General features: G+C 41.2%; 1 protein-coding gene across 1 annotated transcript in view; it reads left to right on the top strand.

Moving 5' to 3' along the window:
• SECISBP2L (SECIS binding protein 2 like) overlaps window positions 1–12843 on the top strand; it is a 28062-nt gene extending 15219 nt beyond the window's left edge. Inside the window, exons 10-18 of the mRNA XM_033070487.2 lie at window positions 336–503; window positions 631–772; window positions 2385–2554; window positions 3653–3785; window positions 4766–4928; window positions 5634–5854; window positions 6485–6639; window positions 7120–7339; window positions 8297–12843. Of these exons, the coding sequence (XP_032926378.1) occupies window positions 336–503; window positions 631–772; window positions 2385–2554; window positions 3653–3785; window positions 4766–4928; window positions 5634–5854; window positions 6485–6639; window positions 7120–7339; window positions 8297–8970 (2046 nt within the window). The 3' untranslated portion in view covers window positions 8971–12843. The remainder of the gene's footprint in view (window positions 1–335; window positions 504–630; window positions 773–2384; window positions 2555–3652; window positions 3786–4765; window positions 4929–5633; window positions 5855–6484; window positions 6640–7119; window positions 7340–8296) is intronic.
• Window positions 12844–20291: the final 7448 nt, after the last annotated feature.

The raw sequence follows: 20291 nt of genomic DNA, 5'->3' as shown, positions 1-20291 counted from the left end.
TATAGATTGTTTAATATATCTGGCTGCTTTCCAGGAAAGTCAAGTCCTATGTGAAATTTTGTGGAAGGGGAATTCTTAATTTGGTAATCAGACTGGAAAACCTTCTGAAGCCATAATTGGAGCTAAATAGACTAGCTTTCCAGTACAAAAATGAAATATGAATAAGTGTTATTAGCTGGCTTATTAACTTGTGTTATCTAGCTGTAATTGTTTAGGACGTCTTGCTGGTAATCAAAGCCTTAGGTGATTTGATTTCTGAAATGGTGCATATTTGGTGGTCTGGAGAGAAAGGTCTTAATTGTGGGTTTTTTCTTGCATTTTGTTTAAAATTCTAGTTGGATGACTTACCAGAGAATTCTCCAATCAATATAGTCCAAACTCCAATTCCCATCACAACCTCTGTACCAAAGCGTGCAAAAAGTCAGAAGAAGAAGGCCTTGGCTGCAGCACTTGCAACGGCTCAAGAGTATTCAGAGATAAGCATGGAACAGAAAAAACTTCAAGTGTGTAGCACCCTTCCCACCCCCTGCACTGTTGCTCCTCTTACTCTCTAATAGCAGTAATCTATTTGTAGAGAATGTTGCAGGCACCATTTCTTTGTATTTATTGTATACCATATTCCTGTTGTAGGAGGCTCTATCAAAAGCAGCTGGAAAGAAGAGCAAGACCCCTGTTCAGTTAGATTTGGGTGACATGTTAGCAGCTCTTGAAAAGCAGCAGCAAGCGATGAAAGCTCGTCAGATCACCAACACCAGGCCTCTCTCATATACAGGTATTTCTAATGTGCCTGACAATGCCTAAATGCATTTTGTGCCAACATGAGTGTGATTGATCTGAGCATCTGAAATGTTTTTCTTTCTGTCAAGTTTTAGCTTTTGAATATAAGCATGATAGAAAGCTGGAAAAGTTATTTTTAGTGCATTTCTCAATAAATTACCTGTGCTATCATCCTCTGAGCTGCAGTACTTAATGATGAAAATTCATATAGAACTGAGACCATATGTCTTTTAGAAGGACCTGCTATTCAAAACTCAGGACTTGTGCCCTGAAAGTAATTCAGTGCTGAAATCAATATGTGAAAGGAACATCTACTAAAGATATTACAAAATACTCTTTGAAAGAGAAGATACCTATGACTGATATGGAGGGCTGTGTCCTTAGGATGTTCTTCCCATTTCTGCTATTTATGGATCAAGGTCTCCTGACCTAAGGCTTTCTCAAATCAAATTTGTTTGTTAAACTGTGCATTGTTTCTGCCTTATACTTTTACCATCCATAATGTCCAATGGCAATGAATTGTAACCTTACTATATCTGTGTGGAGAAACTTTTCTTCCTGGTGTGTTTTTTTGGGATGGAGGTCAGTAATGGTTTTTTTTTTGGTGCTCTAACTAAAAATTTTGTTAGCTTTTGCAGCTTCTGCATTACAAAGACTGGGCAGTCATTCCCTTCTTTGCTCTGTTATCACTCTTAGATGTCTCTCAGGTCTCTGAAGAGTCCTAGTCTATTTAGTTTTATTTAATTCTGGAAGTATCTTTTCTCAGAATCCATATTGCTTTTTCTGAACCTTCTGTATAGTTCTACTGTATCAGTTTAAATATAAGATCAGACATATACTGAATATTAGGTTATAGTTCCATCATGAATGTATATAATAGCTTAATTAAGCTTTTTTGCTATGCCTGTATCAACACAACATTAACTTTTTTTAATACTTGCTGCCAAATGCAGAATTGACATTTTTGTAATTACTTATTATAACCCCGCGAATTTGATTCCTAAGCTCTTGTATGTAGCCTGGAGTCCATCATTATGCACATAGTTACTATTTTCCTTCTGGTGTCTTGGTTCCTTTACCTGCTTTGAGTTTCAGCAGTGTTCAAACATTAATTCAAGTTGGCAAGGTTATATCAAACAAAGCTCAGCAAAGAACTGTTGGCATTTCCACTGGAGACAGCACTTGTTTTATTCTTTCTGGCAAAAGATCCACTTAACTACATGCTGCACTCTCTCATCTGTTTTGTCCTGTCAACTATTCAAGTTTTTAACAACTGAAAATCAATGTTTGGAGTAATATTTGAGATTTCTTACCATAATTATCTAACTGAAAAAGCTACATGTAGTAATTTGAGAGAGACCCCTTACCATTTATTACAATAATTCCTGGAATCCACAGTTTCCTAAAACATGAGGCTAAGTTGAAGAAAGCTTAAAACCATCTGGAAGCAACAATATCTGATGATGTAATTTTCCTGTCATTATGAACTGCTTTTTTTCCAAGGAAGGAAAATCTACTTAGAAAATTCATCAGTGGAAATTCTGAAAACAGTGTTGAAATAAAGCTGACATGTCTTTTGGTGAAACTAATATCTATCTTGTATTTAGTTGGCAGTGCTGCTCCCTTTCATACCAAAGAATCTGCCAGCAGAAAGTCCTTAACAAAGGGACAACCATCTATGGGTTGCCTTAATCCTTTGGATTCGACTGCCCCAAAAGTGAAAAGAGGAAAAGAGAGAGAGATTGCGAAACTGAAACGCCCTACAGCACTTAAAAAGGTAAATGTGCCAACCTGGGAGGGTTTTGACTCATACTTCACACTCATACTTCAAAAATAATAAAAAGAAAACCTGTTGTTTTCTTAGTTGAGGACTACTCCTGTGAGCATAGGGCAGGGGAGTTATGAGCTTCTGCCTCCAGTTCCTGCTAAACTGGATCCTCTCCTTTGGATCTGGACATGTAACATAACTTATATATCCACATAATCAGCTGAAGTTAATAAAAATGTACCTCAATACACATTGCAAGGGTGTTTTCTGTTTTTAACTACAGGCACTAGTACACATGGGGAAAGCTTCCATAGTTTTTTCATGTAGCTGATTCCTAGTCTGCAGTGCAATGTAGTATGCTGACCTTAGTTTTTCCTACTCCTTTTTATAGAGCTAGGTTAAGAACTTCAAGCAAGCCCACAATTTTTGAGTAAACTTGAAAATAATTAATTGTTTGTATATAATCTATATTTGTGCAGTCATAAATTAGGTATGCAGAAGGAATAGAGTATATATATGGAGATCAGAAGGTAAAATATAAAAAAGTGAGCCCTAAAAATGAAGGCCACCTTCTGACCTGCCTGTTGTCTGAGTTAAAGGAATTCACCTGTTCAGAAGTGTTGTCTCAACTCTTTGTTGTCAAGGCTTTTATGTTGTTGCTATTACGCATGATAGTAATACCAGTACGTCCATGGCTACTTACCTTTGCACTTTCCATTCTTTTATAGAAAGATTGTCTTTATTGAGGTGCTTCATAAAGATGACTAGGATGCCTGCATAAGGTATTCCTTTACAGGCATGGGGATGAGCAATTGTTAATAAGTGAATATTATGTTATCAGAAAGGAAGCTGTGAAAGTAAACTATTGAATGTACCATTTAGGTAGAAGTGTGTGAGTATTGAGTATACCATCTGTAAAATGCTGCAGTGAAATACTCTTTGATCTCAAAGAGGAAACTGAAATGATTTCTAGGGTTTCCCTCCTGTCATGGGTAGGAAGGTTCAGAACAACTCACTTATATTCATGTTATGTTCAGTGAAGGGAATGTTATTCTTTACAGATATCTCTAATTTTCAGATGTTGACAGCTGTTGGTTTTGTTTCTAGATTATTTTGAAAGAGAGAGAAGAGAAGAAAGGCCGTTTATCAGCTGACCACAGCCTTCTGGGTTCTGATGAGCAGAAAGAGGCTCATCTAAACTTGACTGCTGACCAGTCTCAGGAGCTGGCCTCTCAGGAAGGTTGGTCTCTATATCTCTAGATGCCCATCACTCCCCCTCAGCTGCACTAATCTGCTAACTTTCATATTTTGTCTTTCTCTTATTATGCCACACAATGTATTGATGTTATCTTTTAGCTTTTTTTTTTACTTTATGAAATACTAGCAGTTGAAACCTTCTTCTAAAATGCCTTGCCTGTCCCTCAGTTGTGGAAGGCTCAGTACACTGTGGGTTCTCTGATCTCCATACAGCATTTTAATTAGCATCTCCAGTGAGTGTTCCTAGCACACATCTGAGTTGATAGTATTTTTGATAAGCAAGCAGAATGTGACCTCTTGTAAACCATGCCATGATCACAGTACTTTTTAAAGCTGAACATACTGAAAGTTTTCCAGGTATAGAAGTTGCAGACTGTAAATAAGGTTTTCCAGTTTGTTGAACATGTCAATCAGCTGCAATGTCTGGATTGTCAATTTTCAGCAGCAGCCCTGAGCAACTCCAGAGGATTTTCCAATGTCTTCAACATGTTTGGGGCAGTGGGAGTTGGGGAAGGAGGTGTCTGTCAGGATTCTGTGTGTACTGCTTCATAACTTTTTCTTCTGACTGACCTGTCTGACTAGAGTGGGGAAAATCCTAGACATTCTAGGAGTAAGTTAGTTGAGTATTTTATATATATATTAAAAAATAGTAAGGAATTATTGGAAGGAGTAATATTTAAACAGGTTTTTGTTGTTTTACTGGTATTCCAAAGTAAGCTCAGGATATTTTTTAATCACTATTCAAATATTGCTCATTTATCCAGTCCTTGCTGAGTGGTGGGTGTGTGTTCAGGTTTTTTTCCTCCCCTTTCCCCTACTCCTCCAGAAGGGGAGGGAAGAGTAATGCTTAGTGTTTTCAAAATGGAATTTGGGCAAAGGAGGAGGGGAAAACACAGGAAGCATGGTTCTGTTTCTTTTACATAAAAACTCTATATTTTATAATGTTTTAAAATTACCTTTCAGAAACTGGTCTGAGTATGCCTAGTGATACTTCACTGTCTCCAGCAAGTCAGAATTCTCCATACTGCATGACCCCAGTGTCACAGGGTTCACCTGCTAGTTCTGGAATAGGCAGTCCAATGGCATCTTCTGCAATAACCAAAATTCACAGCAAGAGATTCAGAGAGTAAGACTTCTGCTTTATCAATATAAATTCAAGGCTTGCACTTCAGTCACCATTGTGTTTTTAGTGTGGGTAGATTTAGTAGGCTTAAGAGCTTATGTTCATTAAGCTTCCTTTTTAGAAATAGAAGGTTCTGCAAGTATTTTCTTTATTTTCCCCTAAATGGATTGCTTGTGTTTGTACATAAATGTGTGTGTATATATGTACACACACTCACTTGAGACTTTGGTTGCCACAGCAAATAAGCAAGGTGGGAGTATTCTCTGAAAAATATTCTTTTTGGGGGAAGACTATGTGTGCTGTAGATGGGAAAGGAAGGAGTACTTAGGAATGCTTAAAATACTGTAATAGTAGCTCTTAATGTGTTAGGGCTTTTTTATTTATGTATCTTTATAATGTACTAAATTAAGTAGAAGAAAGCTGCTTCAGGCACTTCTTGTGGTATTTGTATTTTTGATTTTAATAGTTTTTTGATCGGCTTCTTGAAGTAAGGGATATTACTACAAATACAAATGTTTTAAGGATGTATTTTTAACTTAGTTTGCGGTCTGATTTCTAAATCTTTCTAATGACTTTAGTAAAGTTAAATAACTGTTCTGAGGGAGTAAAATTATTTTAATTTGCAAAAAGGCTGGGTGAAACCTTGATTATGCTAATATTTGTGAAGTAGCAATGCTGACACTTGTCAATGTTGTTTTGAATTGACAGATACTGTAACCAAGTTCTAAGTAAAGAAATAGATGAATGCGTGACTCTCCTATTGCAAGAGCTTGTGAGCTTCCAGGAGCGGATTTACCAGAAGGATCCCACGAGAGCTAAAGCAAGGAGAAGACTCGTCATGGGGTTGCGTGAGGTTACCAAGCACATGAAACTAAACAAGATCAAGTGTGTAATCATATCCCCCAACTGTGAGAAAATTCAGTCCAAAGGTACAAATCATAAAAGCAAGTGGTGCACTTGGCTCTTTTCAGTTTTCTTGTGCTGATTATATGTGTTGATTAGCAAGGTTAGAAGCATTTGTTACTATGCAGACTCCGTGGATAATTGCTGTTCCACATTTATTTTTTTCTGCTCCATTCTGAAAGGAACTCGTTGATGAGGGGTGAAAGCTTAAAGAAAAATAGATATTGTAGAATTGAAGTTTACTTTGTGTGTTACTTCATTTTGTGCTCAACACACCTTGCAGAGTCCTGAGCTCTGGATACTTTTGAGGAACATTCCTTAAGAGGGATGTGAACTGGTTAGTTAGCCAACCAAAACATTTTGCCACAACCACAGTATAAATAGAGGCTTCCTGAGATAGGAGAATAGTTCTGCTTAAGAAAAGACCTGTGAAACTCTGCTTTGTGTGCAGGACTAATAGAGAATACAGAATGTCACCTTCATTTGTACTCATTCACTGCACTTGAAATGTATTGCGTGTTATCCTCTGGGACATAGCAGCTGCTGATGTGTGTATTGAAGTTTTCCTAATTGCAAGTGAAGTAGGTTAGAGGGTCTGTCATGCCATATGATGACTTCAAGTGACTAGGTATCTATTTAAAATTGCTTTTTTCAAGGTGGACTAGATGAGGCTCTATATAATGTAATAGCCATGGCACGGGAACAAGAAATTCCGTTTGTCTTTGCTCTTGGCCGCAAGGCTCTTGGCCGCTGTGTGAACAAGCTGGTTCCTGTCAGTGTTGTGGGTATCTTCAACTACTCAGGTGCTGAGGTGAGTAATTCTAATCCCATAAGTGGCTGGAGTAAACAATTACGTTCCTTGCAGTGAAGAATTGATTTGGCATTGAGAGTATGCCTACTACACTTTTGATAATAACCCTGTCTCAACTGTATTATGGTGTCTTTTCTCTGAAGTTCAGTCTTTATGGTACTGAGAGACTGTACTGAAACATTTTGGTCTTATCTCATTGTAGCTTTTAGACAGACTTAAACTGTAATCTGAAATTCTCTGGAAGGCTTAAGAATGTAAGAAGAACAGTATCCTAAAGTATGTCCATCTTCTCAAAGTTGCATAAACCTTGGAGTAGTGTTTTTATTATTTAATACAGAAAAGAACTAATTCTTAGTTAAAGTTGAGGTATTTGGTGTTAATCTTGAGGCTCATGTGTGGTATACCTTGGACTGAAATGAGTAATCTGAAGTGAAAACTGTTAGTAAGAATTTCTGCTGATAGAACTGCCTTTGTACTTAGGATCTGTTTAATAAGCTGGTATCCCTGACTGAAGAGGCCAGGAAAGCCTACAGGGACATGGTGGCTGCAATGGAACAGGAGCAGGCAGAAGAAGCCTTGAAGAATGTCAAGAAGGCCCCGCATCACATGGGTCATTCTCGCAACCCTTCTGCAGCAAGTGCTATCTCATTCTGTAGTGTTATTTCTGAACCCATATCTGAGGTCAATGAGAAAGAATATGGTAAGTAGGTTAAAGCTTACCTTTGTAAACAGGAGCTGGGGTTTTCCAAATGCTGTTTGTTGTGAAATGTAGCTAAAGATGAAATCCTTCTTCCTAATTTACAGTATTTTACAATATCCAGAGGTAAGAAAAGATCAGTTAGTCTTCAGTTAATTTCGTAAGTAATTTTTATAGAAAAAACTGGACTCTATAGAAAATAATAATTTCTAGTCCTCAAAGTGTTATAGGTATCTACATCAGTGGATGTAGCTTTTCCAGTTTTATTGAACTGTTTTAAAACTGATAGCACAATATTGATCATATGACTGAGGAAGAGCTGATGACAGCAGGAACTAAAATATGAGGTCTCTGAAGATAGGACATGTAGCTTAAATTTTTAAACTTGAGATGGCAGTGAATGGTTCTACTGTGAACAAAAGGCAAGTTCATCTATCCAGTTACTTAAGCCCAGATGGAAAGGAATATAAGAGGGAGACTACTTGTTAGAAGTCAAAAGCTGCCTTTTTTTTTTTTTTGGTCTGAGAGTGAATTAAAGAGAATGCTGTCCTTTTAGTGAATTCTTTTGTGGTATCTTGGATTCATTTCAGGAGTTAAATATTTTATAAGAAATCCTTAAGTGAATGATGGTGGCAATTTTCTTCTTTAAATTTATGCTTAACCTCTTTGACTACTCTTTGTGCTACACTTGATGTTTACACAGGAAACTAAGTGGCACAAACTTTCAACTTTGTAATGTGTGCTTCAGGGTGCTGTAAAAAGCCAAAGTTACTCACAGCTCTTTCTGTTGTCTCTCCTCTTCCCTTCTTTTTTTCTAGTAGAAATTTTTCTAGAAAGCATAGAACAATATTACTATTATTAGTTCATTTTGATGTTTTGGCTGTTACTGCATGCTCAGGAGAGAGATTTTTATATCAAGAAATTAATGTTTCCTACTTAAACTTCTTTCAAAATTTGTAGAAACAAACTGGAGAAATATGGTGGAAACATCTGATGGGTTAGAGACCTCTGAAAATGAGAGAGAATCCATGTGCAAGGCTGCAGCACCAGAAAAAGCTAGTAATGGCCAAATGGAAAAAATCACTCTTAATAAACAACCACCTCTGGCTACAACTGGCGCTACCTCAGCAACAAATCACGGAAAATCCATGCCAGGTGACAAAGATGAGGTGAAACCAGATGACAATCTGGAATGGGCCTCACAGCAGAGTACAGAAACAGGATCCCTGGATGGCAGCTGCCGAGATCTGCTGAATTCCTCCATGACCAGTACCACCAGTACTCTTGTGCCAGGAATGCTGGAAGAGGAGGAGGAAGAGGAAGATGATGATGATGAGGATTATGCCCATGAACCAATTTCTGTAGAAGTTCAGCTTAATAGCAGAATTGAATCTTGGGTTTCAGAGACCCAGAGAACTATGGAGACGCTGCAGCTCGGGAAGACCCTCAGTGGTGCTGAAGAAGACAATGCAGAACAAAGTGAAGAGGAAGAAATAGAGACTTCAGAGCAGGCTGATCCCATCACTGATGGGGAGGAATGGACAAACGATAAGCATGCAAGTAACACTCAACATAAACCCACCATCTGCAGTTCTTTGAATAAAGAACACACAGATTCCATCTATATGCCGTGAAAATAAGCAGGAACTCAGGAACTTTTTAGAAATTATATTAAAACTAACTGTTGTAAAGGTTGCAGCCATTATTCCATATGCTTCATCTCAACATTTTGCACTGTTAAACATTTAATACGTGTATTTAATTCACAACAATATTTTTGTAGCTGTCTGTTACTTCTTTGATTTGAAAACTATCTTAGCTCTTAATCAGTATTGATTTCCCAGACTAGAAACTATGTGGACAAGTTGTCAGTAAGCATTAATTTGATGTTTTGTAAAGGGAAACACCTTGTAACTGACCAATTTTAAGCAAAATTCTTTCAAGTTGTAACTCTTAAGCATATTTTCAAACTGGTAACCTGCATTAACACTGACAAGTTACCAACAATTCATGTTGGTGGTATGGTGTTATACCAGGCCTGTCAGTGTATTTGGCCATGACTTTCTAGTTCTATCTAGAAATAAAAGGAAAATTTTTATTATTTTTAATGAAAAGCTAGAAAAAGCCATTTGCAATCTTAATGAGAATTAAATAGTGGAGAAATTGTGTGTGATTCTTATGCTAAGATAGATGCAGCTTTTGAGTTGATGTTGGTGAATGCGTCATTAAAAAGCTGCTGATAAATGAGATGGTTACAATAAGCTATAATAACTTTGATTCCAGAAAAACTTAAACCAGAGGGATGTAGTTAATGTTTTGCAGGTTTTCTTTACAAGGTGGAAATACTGCATTAAAAAAAAAAAAGCAGGAAAGAAAACAAAATTTCCCCATTCTCTCTGCAGTTGCTGTCTGCCAAACCACACTAAGTGACTCATTAACCATAATCTCTATTCAGGGCTTTTAGTAAACTGATGACTTCCTCTCTCTCCTGTCACTTACCTCAGGAATGCTGTTTTGCATACTGTATTCTACATAACACTGCAAAAAGCAAGAATAATCCTTTAACAGCAAGTGTGAATGATGTGGCTGTCTCTGCATTCACCTGCATGCTGTGATCCTGGTCGGGATGTATCTTAAGAACTCCTGCTGATAAATGTGACCTCTGTCTCTTCTTGCAGTTGAAACAGTTTTAGGAGTTAACCTCTAGATAGAGAAGAAAGTAGTTATTCCAGGAAATGAGGAAGTGCCCTGTAGTTTGGGGAAGCATTTCAGTGATGTAGAGGTAAAAAGAAACAAAAAAATGCCCTCCCTGAAACATACCTGTTGCTAGAGAATTGTTCCATGTTCTGTTCCGAATATTGAAGTGAAATGCATTAACTGATGATGAATTTGTTTCAGATTGAAGGGTGGAGTGTGTGTCTAAACCTTGCACGTCAGGAGTCTGTTTTCCATCTTTGTCTAGTTATTGGCAAGGGATATACTGAAACTGCCAGCAGCAGGAGCTTCACTACAAGAGTAGCCAAAGAGTAACTCACGTGAATAACACTTTCATAGCAGACGTGTTTCTTTTCATTACACTTCCTTTTTCGTAATCACTTGTATCAAAATGCATGAAAAGCCTCTGGGTAGGCTGAAAACCACAGGAAACTGAAGTTAGCAGTTGGGTGTTCAGTCCACACTTAGGAACATGGGACCAAGGTTTATAGCAGTAGTGATGCTGGTGTTTAAGTTGCACTGGGAAAATAAAGACTCCAGGTTTAGAAGTCATCTAGCCCTGGCTTTGTGGATGCTAATGAGAATAATAGAAACTGTGTATTATGTAAATAATGCTTTGATAGCTCTAGGCATAGCAAATGCTATGTAGATAAGCAGTGTAGAGAGCTGCTACAACTGGCTGTTGTGTCACGTTCTTAGCTCCTTAGTGTAATCTTCCTAGGTTAGAGCAGGCGTTTCATAGGAAAACAAAGACTAAGGAATGATGCCTCCTGAATGTTAAGCCTTTTACTGTCCCTATGGCAGACTTCTACTGTCTGTATGTTTTAAGAGTTTTTGCTTTAGGACATGACAGGTGTTTGAACTGCTGACAAGCAAAACTCGCCCCTGGATGTGTAAGCACATCTCGGCACAGGTGAGATCAGTGCGTACACTGAGGGCAAAACTTTGCCACAACATCAAAAAACAAAGGTGTTTGTAGTTCCTCCTTTTGCTTTTTCAGTGCCAGTGATTCAAATAACTTTTGATCTTGAAGTATTAACATCAAAGGCGTATCTTTTTATATGTCTTTTCTGAACTTGGACTGTCATTTTAAAGTTTTCTGACATTTATATCAAAGAAGTCTTGTAATATTCAGCCCACTATTTAACTGCAATTTTGCTACAAGTTTAATAGAGTTCTTGAAAGTGATACAGCACTTATAATTATCTCTCAATTTGCCAGCAAATAAGGAACTAGTCTCTTTTTAAAATGTGAGAGATCACCCTTAGGGGGGGAGCAAACTGAAACTGAGTAAAGAAAACTGGGTTTAGTGCTTCCTTTTTGATAAGCTGGGAATAAGCAATAACTGTAAGAATGAAATTGCAATTCCTTTGGGAGTGATCCATTTGCATCAGAAATTAGGGAAGTTCCTTGCCACTTGAAGCACTTAAGGAGAGTATCTCACTGTGGTAATTTTGGTTCTATTATCAACAGAATTTAAGAAGAAAGCATACAAATGTTCTACAATACCATGATTTTTTTAAAAAGTAGTTGAATTTCTATTTCAGTGTAAAAGTGTGCAGTTTATACAGGTTGTTACTGTCCCCATGAAAAGATGTTTCTGTAGTTATAGGTGTATAGATATTTTTGTTGTGAAAATAATTATTCGGGAAACAGATCTACTTTTCTTAAGGCATTGTTTATAGAAATGATTTCACCACTTACTTTATCTGGTAAAATCAAAAATAATGTATCTGTGGTAGGGGTAGGGATCTTTAAAACTGATAGAGGTGGCTATGTATACAACCTATTTATATAAATACTCTTAAGTATCTCTGTCAATAATAAAAAATGGATTACAAATCTGTAAAAGGGAAATATGCTGAAGAACTTCTGTCCTTACTTGGACCAAGTAGCAATGTCTGATTAAGGCTAAGGCCCTGATCCTGCTCACACATACTTTGGAGTGTTAATGCCACTGACTTAGATTGGTGGCCTGTTTATCTGCTTAAGTTGTGTGCAGGCTGTTGTAGGATTGGAGCTAAACAGTGACAGAGGGTATTGACCTGTGTTTTAAAAATTCATTATAGAAAATGTTCAGTAATGCACTTGTTGGTGTTCTTCTGGTAAAGCTAAGAGGTGTCTTTATGGGTGGGTGGGAGCTTACACAATGTGGTTCTGTCGAGTTCTTTAACACAAGCTTAAATTTTAATAATGTTACTTTAAATATGTATGTAAAAAAGTATTATTGTTTGAAAAGCTGCTGTTGCTAAAACTGTCATTAAGTATTTCTTGTGAAGTTGTGCCAACTAATGAAACTGTTCAGTTGACTTCAGTGTCAGCCATTTAAAAATTAGACATGGCAATTTGTCAACCAAACCCAGCAGAAACAAGCCATAGAAACCTGGAACGGGGGGTTTCTACTCACCCTGCCACATGCAAGGAAACATGAGAATGTCTAACCCAAAACTTCCTCACCAGTGAATGGTAATGCTGAAAGTAGAAACCCAGTTGGCACAGCCCACGTTCTAAATGTTCATAAATAGTTCATATAATTTACTTTTTAAATAGATTCTAATAAGGAAAGCTGTTTAATCTTTAATGTCTTAAAATTTATAGTAATATTTAGGTTAAAGCAGTAGAAAAACCATTATAAAATACAATATGAAGGGGTTTGTTCCATTTCTTTTTTGCTGTATGAAGGATAACTGTTCTGTCTACCGTACTTTTTGGAGTAATAACAGCTTTTTTGCACTATGTAAATACTAGTGGGGGATTCTTCCATAACTAATAAAAATGATTGTAGAAATTTATGGTTTTTTTCCAGTGCTGTGTCTGTTCACGATTCTGCTGCTGAGTTGATTGGCAAGGGCTGCCCTGGCGCTGCAGGTGCTGGGCCAGGTCTGTGTCCCGCTGCAGCCACAGGGTGGAGGGAGGAGCTGTGCGCTGCCACTCGGTGCCAGCCCAGCCAGGCAGGGAGCTGAGCCCCTCAACCACAGCGGGGGAGTGGCTGGAGCAAAAAGCAGCGTTAGCAGGGGGCTTTGCACATGGATCCCCACCCTCTGTTGTCACTACTGTGGCACTGACCAGAAAATTACTACATGGAAAAACCCACCTTTCTTCAGAGTCTGTGGGACTGAAGCAAGTCCAGAATATTGAGTTGGAAATAATGTTTTATTTAAGAGGAAATGAGCAAGGATAATCACAGGTGCCTCCAAAAGCTGGGATTGCTCTCATGCTCCACTGGATGAGAATTTGCAGTCACCTTTGGAAAATAACATAAAGTTCTCTGTATGTTGTCCTGTCTTTAACAGTGTCAGTAACAGTGACCTGTAACAGTGTCATGAACTGGTTTTGCAACTCCCACATGCTCTCCTCCCACGTTCAGCTCTCACCTGTTTGTCTCTGATGGCTGCTTTCCCTCGGAGCTGCAGGGACTGGCTCTGTGCCGGCTCTTGAGCAGCCTTTAGACTGAGTTTTGGGCTTTTACGCACATTTGTAGCAGCTCGAAAAGGATAAAGCTTTGTCCTGTAATTCTGAAGTTTCTATTTATGTACCTTAACATTATGTTTCAGTTCTGCTCTTGCAGTTGTCTTCTGGTGCAAGTGCTTCTGTCACAAACCTCACTTAGGAGGCTCTATGACTTGCAGTCAGAATTACTCCTCATATCTGGATTCAGCCTCTGCCTTCTCAACCTGATAGGAGTTTTTGAAAGTACAAAAAAAGTGGGTGGCACAGTGTGACCTATGCTATGGAAATGACAAAGTCAGTTACCCTCACGCCTCTACAAATGGAATTTTTCTTCTCCCTCTTCATTTCTTCACCATTTAAGAAACACTAATGTTGAGCAAATTTCTTCACCTCTGGTGAGTTTTTAAATGGTGCTTTGCACTTCTGCACATACCAAAAGAGGCATCACAAGGAAATAATTGCTTCTGCTCAATTGCTTCTGCTCAATTCCTTCGGGCAGCACTGGCCCTGCCTGCACTCCCCCAGCAGCCTGGGCTCTCTGATACCAGGTTTATAGGGGCAGGCCTGGAATTTTCTGAACCTGTGTATCCACAATGTGTGCAAAGACCCCAGTCAGTCAAACTGCACTAAGTAAAAATGACAGGTCCTTGAACTTGCTTTTAGATTTTTAGGACCATTGTGAATAAACACAAGCTTTTATTAATTTTTTTGTTTGTTTATTGTTGTGGGTTGTTTTTTTTAAAGCGCTGCTGGGCAAAACCAACCCACTCCAGAGGCACTAATGCCAGCTGTAGGCTCTTTACCTTGGGGATCTTTTATGAGTTAGCAGATGCAGGGGAAGCTAAGCTGGAATGCATTTCCTGGCCCCAGCTGCAGCCCTGGTGTGCTCCCAGCTGTTAAAGCTTTGAGTTTTCCAGGGAGCCTGGGGAGCTCCCACACCAGGCAGATGTGGGGAGTCTCTCTGGCCCAGGTTTCTCCTCTGGTGTTTTTTAGGGATACAGCCTTAGTGAGTAATGAGGAATTTAATCATCATGTAACACTGATAACAGGCTTGTTCTGCAAAGGGAAATGGGAGAGGGGGCATGGAATAAACTGCATGTCCCACAGTTATCTCTGTGGAGCTGTGTTTGTCCTTGGCTTCCCCTGGGGACTCTGGAGGCTGCAGCAGCACCACTCACACCCACAGCAATTCAGTCAGTGTTTACAGGGAAAGCTAATGTGTGTCCACACCAAATGTGCTTCTATAAGGCTTTGTACTGCTGTAGTAGGTTACTCATTTCTTGCAGAGTTATAAAGCAACAATAAATGTTGTCAAAACCTTTGAGGTTCTGTACAGTTTTTGAAAAAAATTGTAATAAAAGTCTTCCTGTTAAGTGGCATCTCTCAGGGAAAATAACCCTAAATGTATTTTTAGAGCATTAAACTCCTTACAATGCTTTTCCTGCAAGGGCAGGCTGTGTTTTCAGATGGATTCTGCCCAAGAGTCCTGTTTCAAGCTCTTGGGGACTTCCTGTCTGCAGGAAGTGTCCCTTCTGCCATTGATTGCCTTGAGGAATAGGTAAGCACCAGAGGTGAGGATGTTTGGCAAAGAGGGAAGAAAAAAAAAAAAGGCAGCTCTTGGAAAGCAAAGAAGAGAGCAAATTAACAAAAATAAATGATTGGAAATGTCCCCATGTTTTACTTCCTGTTTTTTTTCAAGTTAAAGGCAATCATCCAAGTACAGAAGTGGCAGATGCTGAACAAGGTGTTCAGCGTTTCCTTGGGTCTCCTCTGCACAGCTGAGGAGACACTGGGAGAAGTTCAACTCTGTTGTAGGATTTATTATTTTCTAATATGCGTTAGTGGATTGTACAAAAATACATCTTTAAAGATATTTACAGGAAAGGATGGTTCCCTGCCTGCTACCACAAGGACATCAAGCCTTGTGAGGCCACTAAAGCATGAGTGCTCCCAGCTTCCTTTTGAGCTGACAGTAGTTTGGTGATGCTGTTGCTGAAACATGTTTCATGTGGTGGGTAATTCTTGTGAGAGGAAGCTTTAGGCCACTTTAGGCTGAAATTTGTCTTTTTATTCCTCCTGCTGTGGGCTGTGCTCAGAGCTGGATCCAGTCACTAGACTCTTAATCTGCTCTTACTTTGAAGACTTTGTGTACACCAGATACCAGGTGATGCTGGGTTTTGCTCGTGGGCACTCAACCTCTGCAAGCAGTGCCGAGGGGAGCCCAGCAAGTGCTGCTGAATGAATATTTGAGCTCTCAGTCTTGCAGCTCCTTTCAGAAAGCAGTGGCTAGGGCAGTGTAGTGTTTTCTGATGGCTTGCAGCAGCTCTCAGTAGCTCTTCTGTTTTGGGTGTGTCCTTGTGGAGTGTGCAGAGGTTGGCACCATCCACCTTGGAGATGGGACAGCTGCAGCACAGGTCCCCCATTCTGTGCTCTCTCCCATGTTCAGCTCTCCCCTGTCTATCTTTGATGGCTGATTTCCCTCAGAGCTGGCTCTGAGCAAGGACTGGCTGTGTGCTGGCTCTTGAGCAACCTTTAGACTGAATGTTGGGCTTTTGCATGACTCTCTCCATCTCGTTTCTGTTCCCCCGAGCTCTGGGACTGTCCTGGGTGCTGGTCCTGCCAGGTAAAGAGAATATAAAAAACAGAGGGCTTGGAGCTCATCCAGCTCAGCCCTGTTTCACAGCAGGCTGGGTCCTTCCCTCCATCCTGCTCAGCTGCAAGGATGTGAGCTTTGCCCAGGTGGAGCTGCCCCACTGCACTTCTGCTGTCTTAGAGCTGCAGTTTTGGAGAGAGCAATGTTGCTGTGAGTGGTGAAACTGGGCTGAGCTAAACACAGCATGGTGCCCAAGAAGGGAAATTGCAACTTGACTTTTTCACCCCAGAACATGATTTCTGGGATTAGCTAGAATAGGAGAACAGCACAAATAGTTTTTGTGTCCAGGACCCTGCCTTCGTCCTCCTCAAACCCAGCAGCTCTGATCCCTTTGTTTTCAGCCCAAGCAAACCCTCTCTGACTCTCCTGGAAAGTAGGAGTGGCTGCAGTTGTCAAATACACCTGGTTTTATCTCATTCAGAACAATGGATAGGAGAGAAAACAGTGAGAATGATTCAGCATGTAGGAAAAAAAATTTCTCTCAATTGAAACAAACCAGTTTCTGTGTGTGACTTTCTCTAGTGAAAATAAGCTGCTTCAGACTTCCCAGAGGTAGCTGCCACCCCGTTGTTACCTGCCACGGGATTTTCCTGCCATTCTGTAACAATTTGCTGATTTCTGCCAGGATCAGCCAGGCATGTCAATGAGGAAGTAAGGCTTGGTGTGTTGCCCGACAGAGAGACACGAAACAACTAGGTTGTTTAGTGCGGTGCTTTATTGAGGGCCCTGGGGTCTGAGGACTAGTGTCCAAAGTCAGAGCCCATCTTTCCCCTTTTTCGACAGGTTTTTATATCTTTTACAAAGTGATCTACATACAATAGTACAATAGTACATATTCTTCAAGACAATACAGTTACGTAAATCTCATAGATATTATTTCTATAAAGTCATAAATTCTACACGCTTGTCTACTCAAAACTATAGGTTACCCCCCTTTAATCCCCCTTGCTTGTCATCCCACCACCAGAACCCTTTATCATTGATTATACATTAACCTTTATCATTTATTTATTTTACTGTGTTCTGCATGCCCTACTAGATCCTTTAATTATTTATTTTGCTGTGTTCTGCATGCCCTACTAGATCCTTTAATTATCAGTTTGTGGTTCTTAGTACATTCCCAGGGCCTGCTTGTGAACTGTTGCTTTCTAAGCCTTAGCATAACTACTGCTATATCTACATTAGCTCTTTTCTTGTTATTTTCGGTATCAGGTGCACCTCAGCATGAGTTAACTCTGCTGTTGCTATTTATAAAGGGGAAAAAAGTCCCTTGTTTACTCTGTATTGTAACAGAAAGGCCAAGCTGCAGTTGCAAGCAGCATGTAACAGCTTCCCCTGCACTCTCAAGGTGCAGCTGCCTTTGGCTGTGCTCTGCAGGTGGATGAAGCTTTTCTGCTGTGCTGCCCCCAAACTCCTGCTGTGACACTGCTGAGCTGCCTCCTCTCCTCTCCCCTCAATTGGTCCCCAACCCACCATGACCTCTCCTGTCCCCAGTGAGTGCTGTGTGCACCTGTCCTGGCCCCTGCACTCAAGGAGAGATGCCAGGGGTGGTGGCATTAAATGCCTGCTCCAGCTGTGATCCCACAGCCCCAAAGCTGAAATGGGGCCACTCCCAAGGGTGCCTGAGGCTCCAGGCTGACACTGCAGCTTCCTGCCAGATTGGCTGCTTGTGGTGATGCTGGAGATGGGGCTGCTGCCATCTTGCCTCCTTCTCTGCAGCTCCTTCAGAGGGGTGTTAGAAGTGGCTGCAGCTGGTTGACGGCTCCTAAGCAATGGTGCTGCCCCATCATTGTGCTTACACCTGCCAAAGCGCCTCACCCCCCTGGCAGTTCTTGATTGGGGGCTGCTCACAGCAGTTCTCATGCAGCATATTTGAGGCTGAGAGACTGGGGCTGTAAGCAGAGTGTGCTGGAGGGTTGGCATGTGATGGGTAACAGTGACTGAGGGAGGTTTCAGCTCATAACCATCAGGGCATTCCCACCTAGCCTGAGAAAACACGTGTGGCACAGCCCTTTGTCAGCAGCCATGTGAGGGCCAAAATGAGTTTTCCCTGTGTCCTGCTGGGGCAGCAGCAGGGGTGAGCAGGGAGCTGGGGAGCCCTGAACACAGTGAGGGAACTCGAGCTGTGAGCAAGAAACACAGGCTCCTTTTAGACAAGGCTGTAGGCTCAGTTTCACCAGTGCTTAAAGGAGCTTTGTTCTCTGTGCTGGTTAGAGGCCGATTTCCCAGTATCTTACACAGAAATCTTGTTTTTAGCCTTGAAAAAAAAAGCTTTTTAATTTATAAAGGCATGGCATTTTTCTTTTCCCTCCTCTCCCTCCCCACAATGGCTGGTATTGCTTGGACAATGCTGCTCTTTGCAGCATTGTCCAAGGGGGTTCTGCTCCTGGGCTTGTATTTCTTGATCACTGCTGAAAACAGAGCTTGTCACAATTGCATTTTTCTCTGGAACCTGCAGTAAAACACCAGCTATTCTTCACCTCCCACACTGTGATCACACTTGCTGGTGCCTGTGAGCAGAGAAATGCTGATTAAAGTACTGGCCTCCCTCGCCTCACTGGAGAAGCCCCCCTGAGACCCCCATGGCACCTTGAGAGGGCAAAAAGGCTTTGGCCATGGGCCAGCAGGTGCTGGTGCCATGCTCAAGGTACAGCTCATGGGGAATTAGTGAAGGACAGGCTGTTGCATTATTATTTCTTTTTCTTGTTGAAATGTCCCCTTTCACCACACAGGTTTAAAGCCTGCCCCATTAACCCTTTTCACCTGTCAGTTCTTGTTAGCTGCAGTGGGATGTGGAGGGGATTGCATCTCCTGCCGGCCCAGCAGGGACCCCACCTGCCCATTTTCCCACTCACAAAGGTAAGGAAGGTTCAAATTGCCTCCTGAGGAAGAATCAGCAGGCAGGCAGGCTCATAAGATGAGGGACCACCATGGGCTAGAGGCAGCCCAGAGCTATGAACTAATCTTACCTAAGGCATGGTCACCAAGTCAAATTTCCTGGTGCTGTCATCTCTGCCAAGGGGCTTCTGTAAGGCAAGAAGATCCTTGCTGTGTGCTCAGAGAAAAGGTAGGAAGGATGGTAAGGCTGATCTTGCACAAAGATGTCTGCATGTTTTTCATGGCAGTAAAAAAAAGACAAATCTGGGAGGTTCTCCAATAAGGAAGCCTAGGGCATCAGCACATCCCTGAATGCTGGTCCTCACTGTCCCCTTCATGGGAAGCACAGCTTGCACTCCCCTCCAGGCCCTCCTCCTCACCAGCCTGGCCTCTCCATCCCAGTTTTCCTTCCAGCCATGTGGATGTCATGTTCCAGCGTGGCGTTGAAATGAAAGAAAAATGTTCACGCTAAGGAGAGTTTCTGTGCTCTATGTGCAATAAATAGTGCTGCTAATCATTTCTGAAATTTTCTATTCTTTTGTGCTCAGAGCCATCATTAAAGCTTCATGAGAAATTAGTCATTCTTTGTAACTTGTGGCTGGTCCAGGTTTTGCCTTTGGGTTTGATTCTGTCTGAGCCATCCTCACCAAAATGGATTGATTCAAACCAGCCACTTCTTCTTTCAGCCATATTTCATTAAAATAATCTGGACTGGTTATTTTCCCCCCTACCTTACTGTAGCAACTATTGCATCTTTAGGATTAATGCCAGCTTTTATACACGAGGTAAAACCACGGACTGGCTGTGATGAGCTCTGTGTCTCTGCAGCAGAGAGGAGCTGTGATTTTCGCTGCCTGTCACAGGCAGGGCGATGGGCAGCACGGCCTCGCCTCATCCACCAGCAGCTGATTCACAGCCCTGAACGCCAGCAGGGAATGAGGCCGGCACCACTGCGAGCATGAGGAAGGTGAAGTCAACATCAAAACCTAGCGAGAGAAAACGCCTCAGCTAAGGGAGGGGGGCGAGGCCCTGGTGCCGGTTCTCCTCTCCTGGCCCGATCCCTGGTGAATTCCTCGAATTCCTCCTCCCACCACGCTGCCCCAGGGTCGCAGCCCCTCACGGAGCCGAGGTAACTCGTGCTGAGCGCCCTGGTATTTTCAGCGGTGAAATAAACCCGTCTCGCTCCTTTCGCTGCCCGAGTCCCCGCGGTGCCTGAGGGGTTCCCCGGGGCTGGAGCCGAGCAGCCGGGCGGGGAGCGCT

This window comes from Catharus ustulatus, chromosome 12, assembly GCF_009819885.2.
Source record: "Catharus ustulatus isolate bCatUst1 chromosome 12, bCatUst1.pri.v2, whole genome shotgun sequence".
Taxonomy (NCBI): Eukaryota; Metazoa; Chordata; class Aves; order Passeriformes; family Turdidae; genus Catharus; species Catharus ustulatus.
The sequence above is the reverse complement of the archived record's forward strand: the minus strand, read 5'-3'. Positions and strand labels throughout refer to the sequence as shown.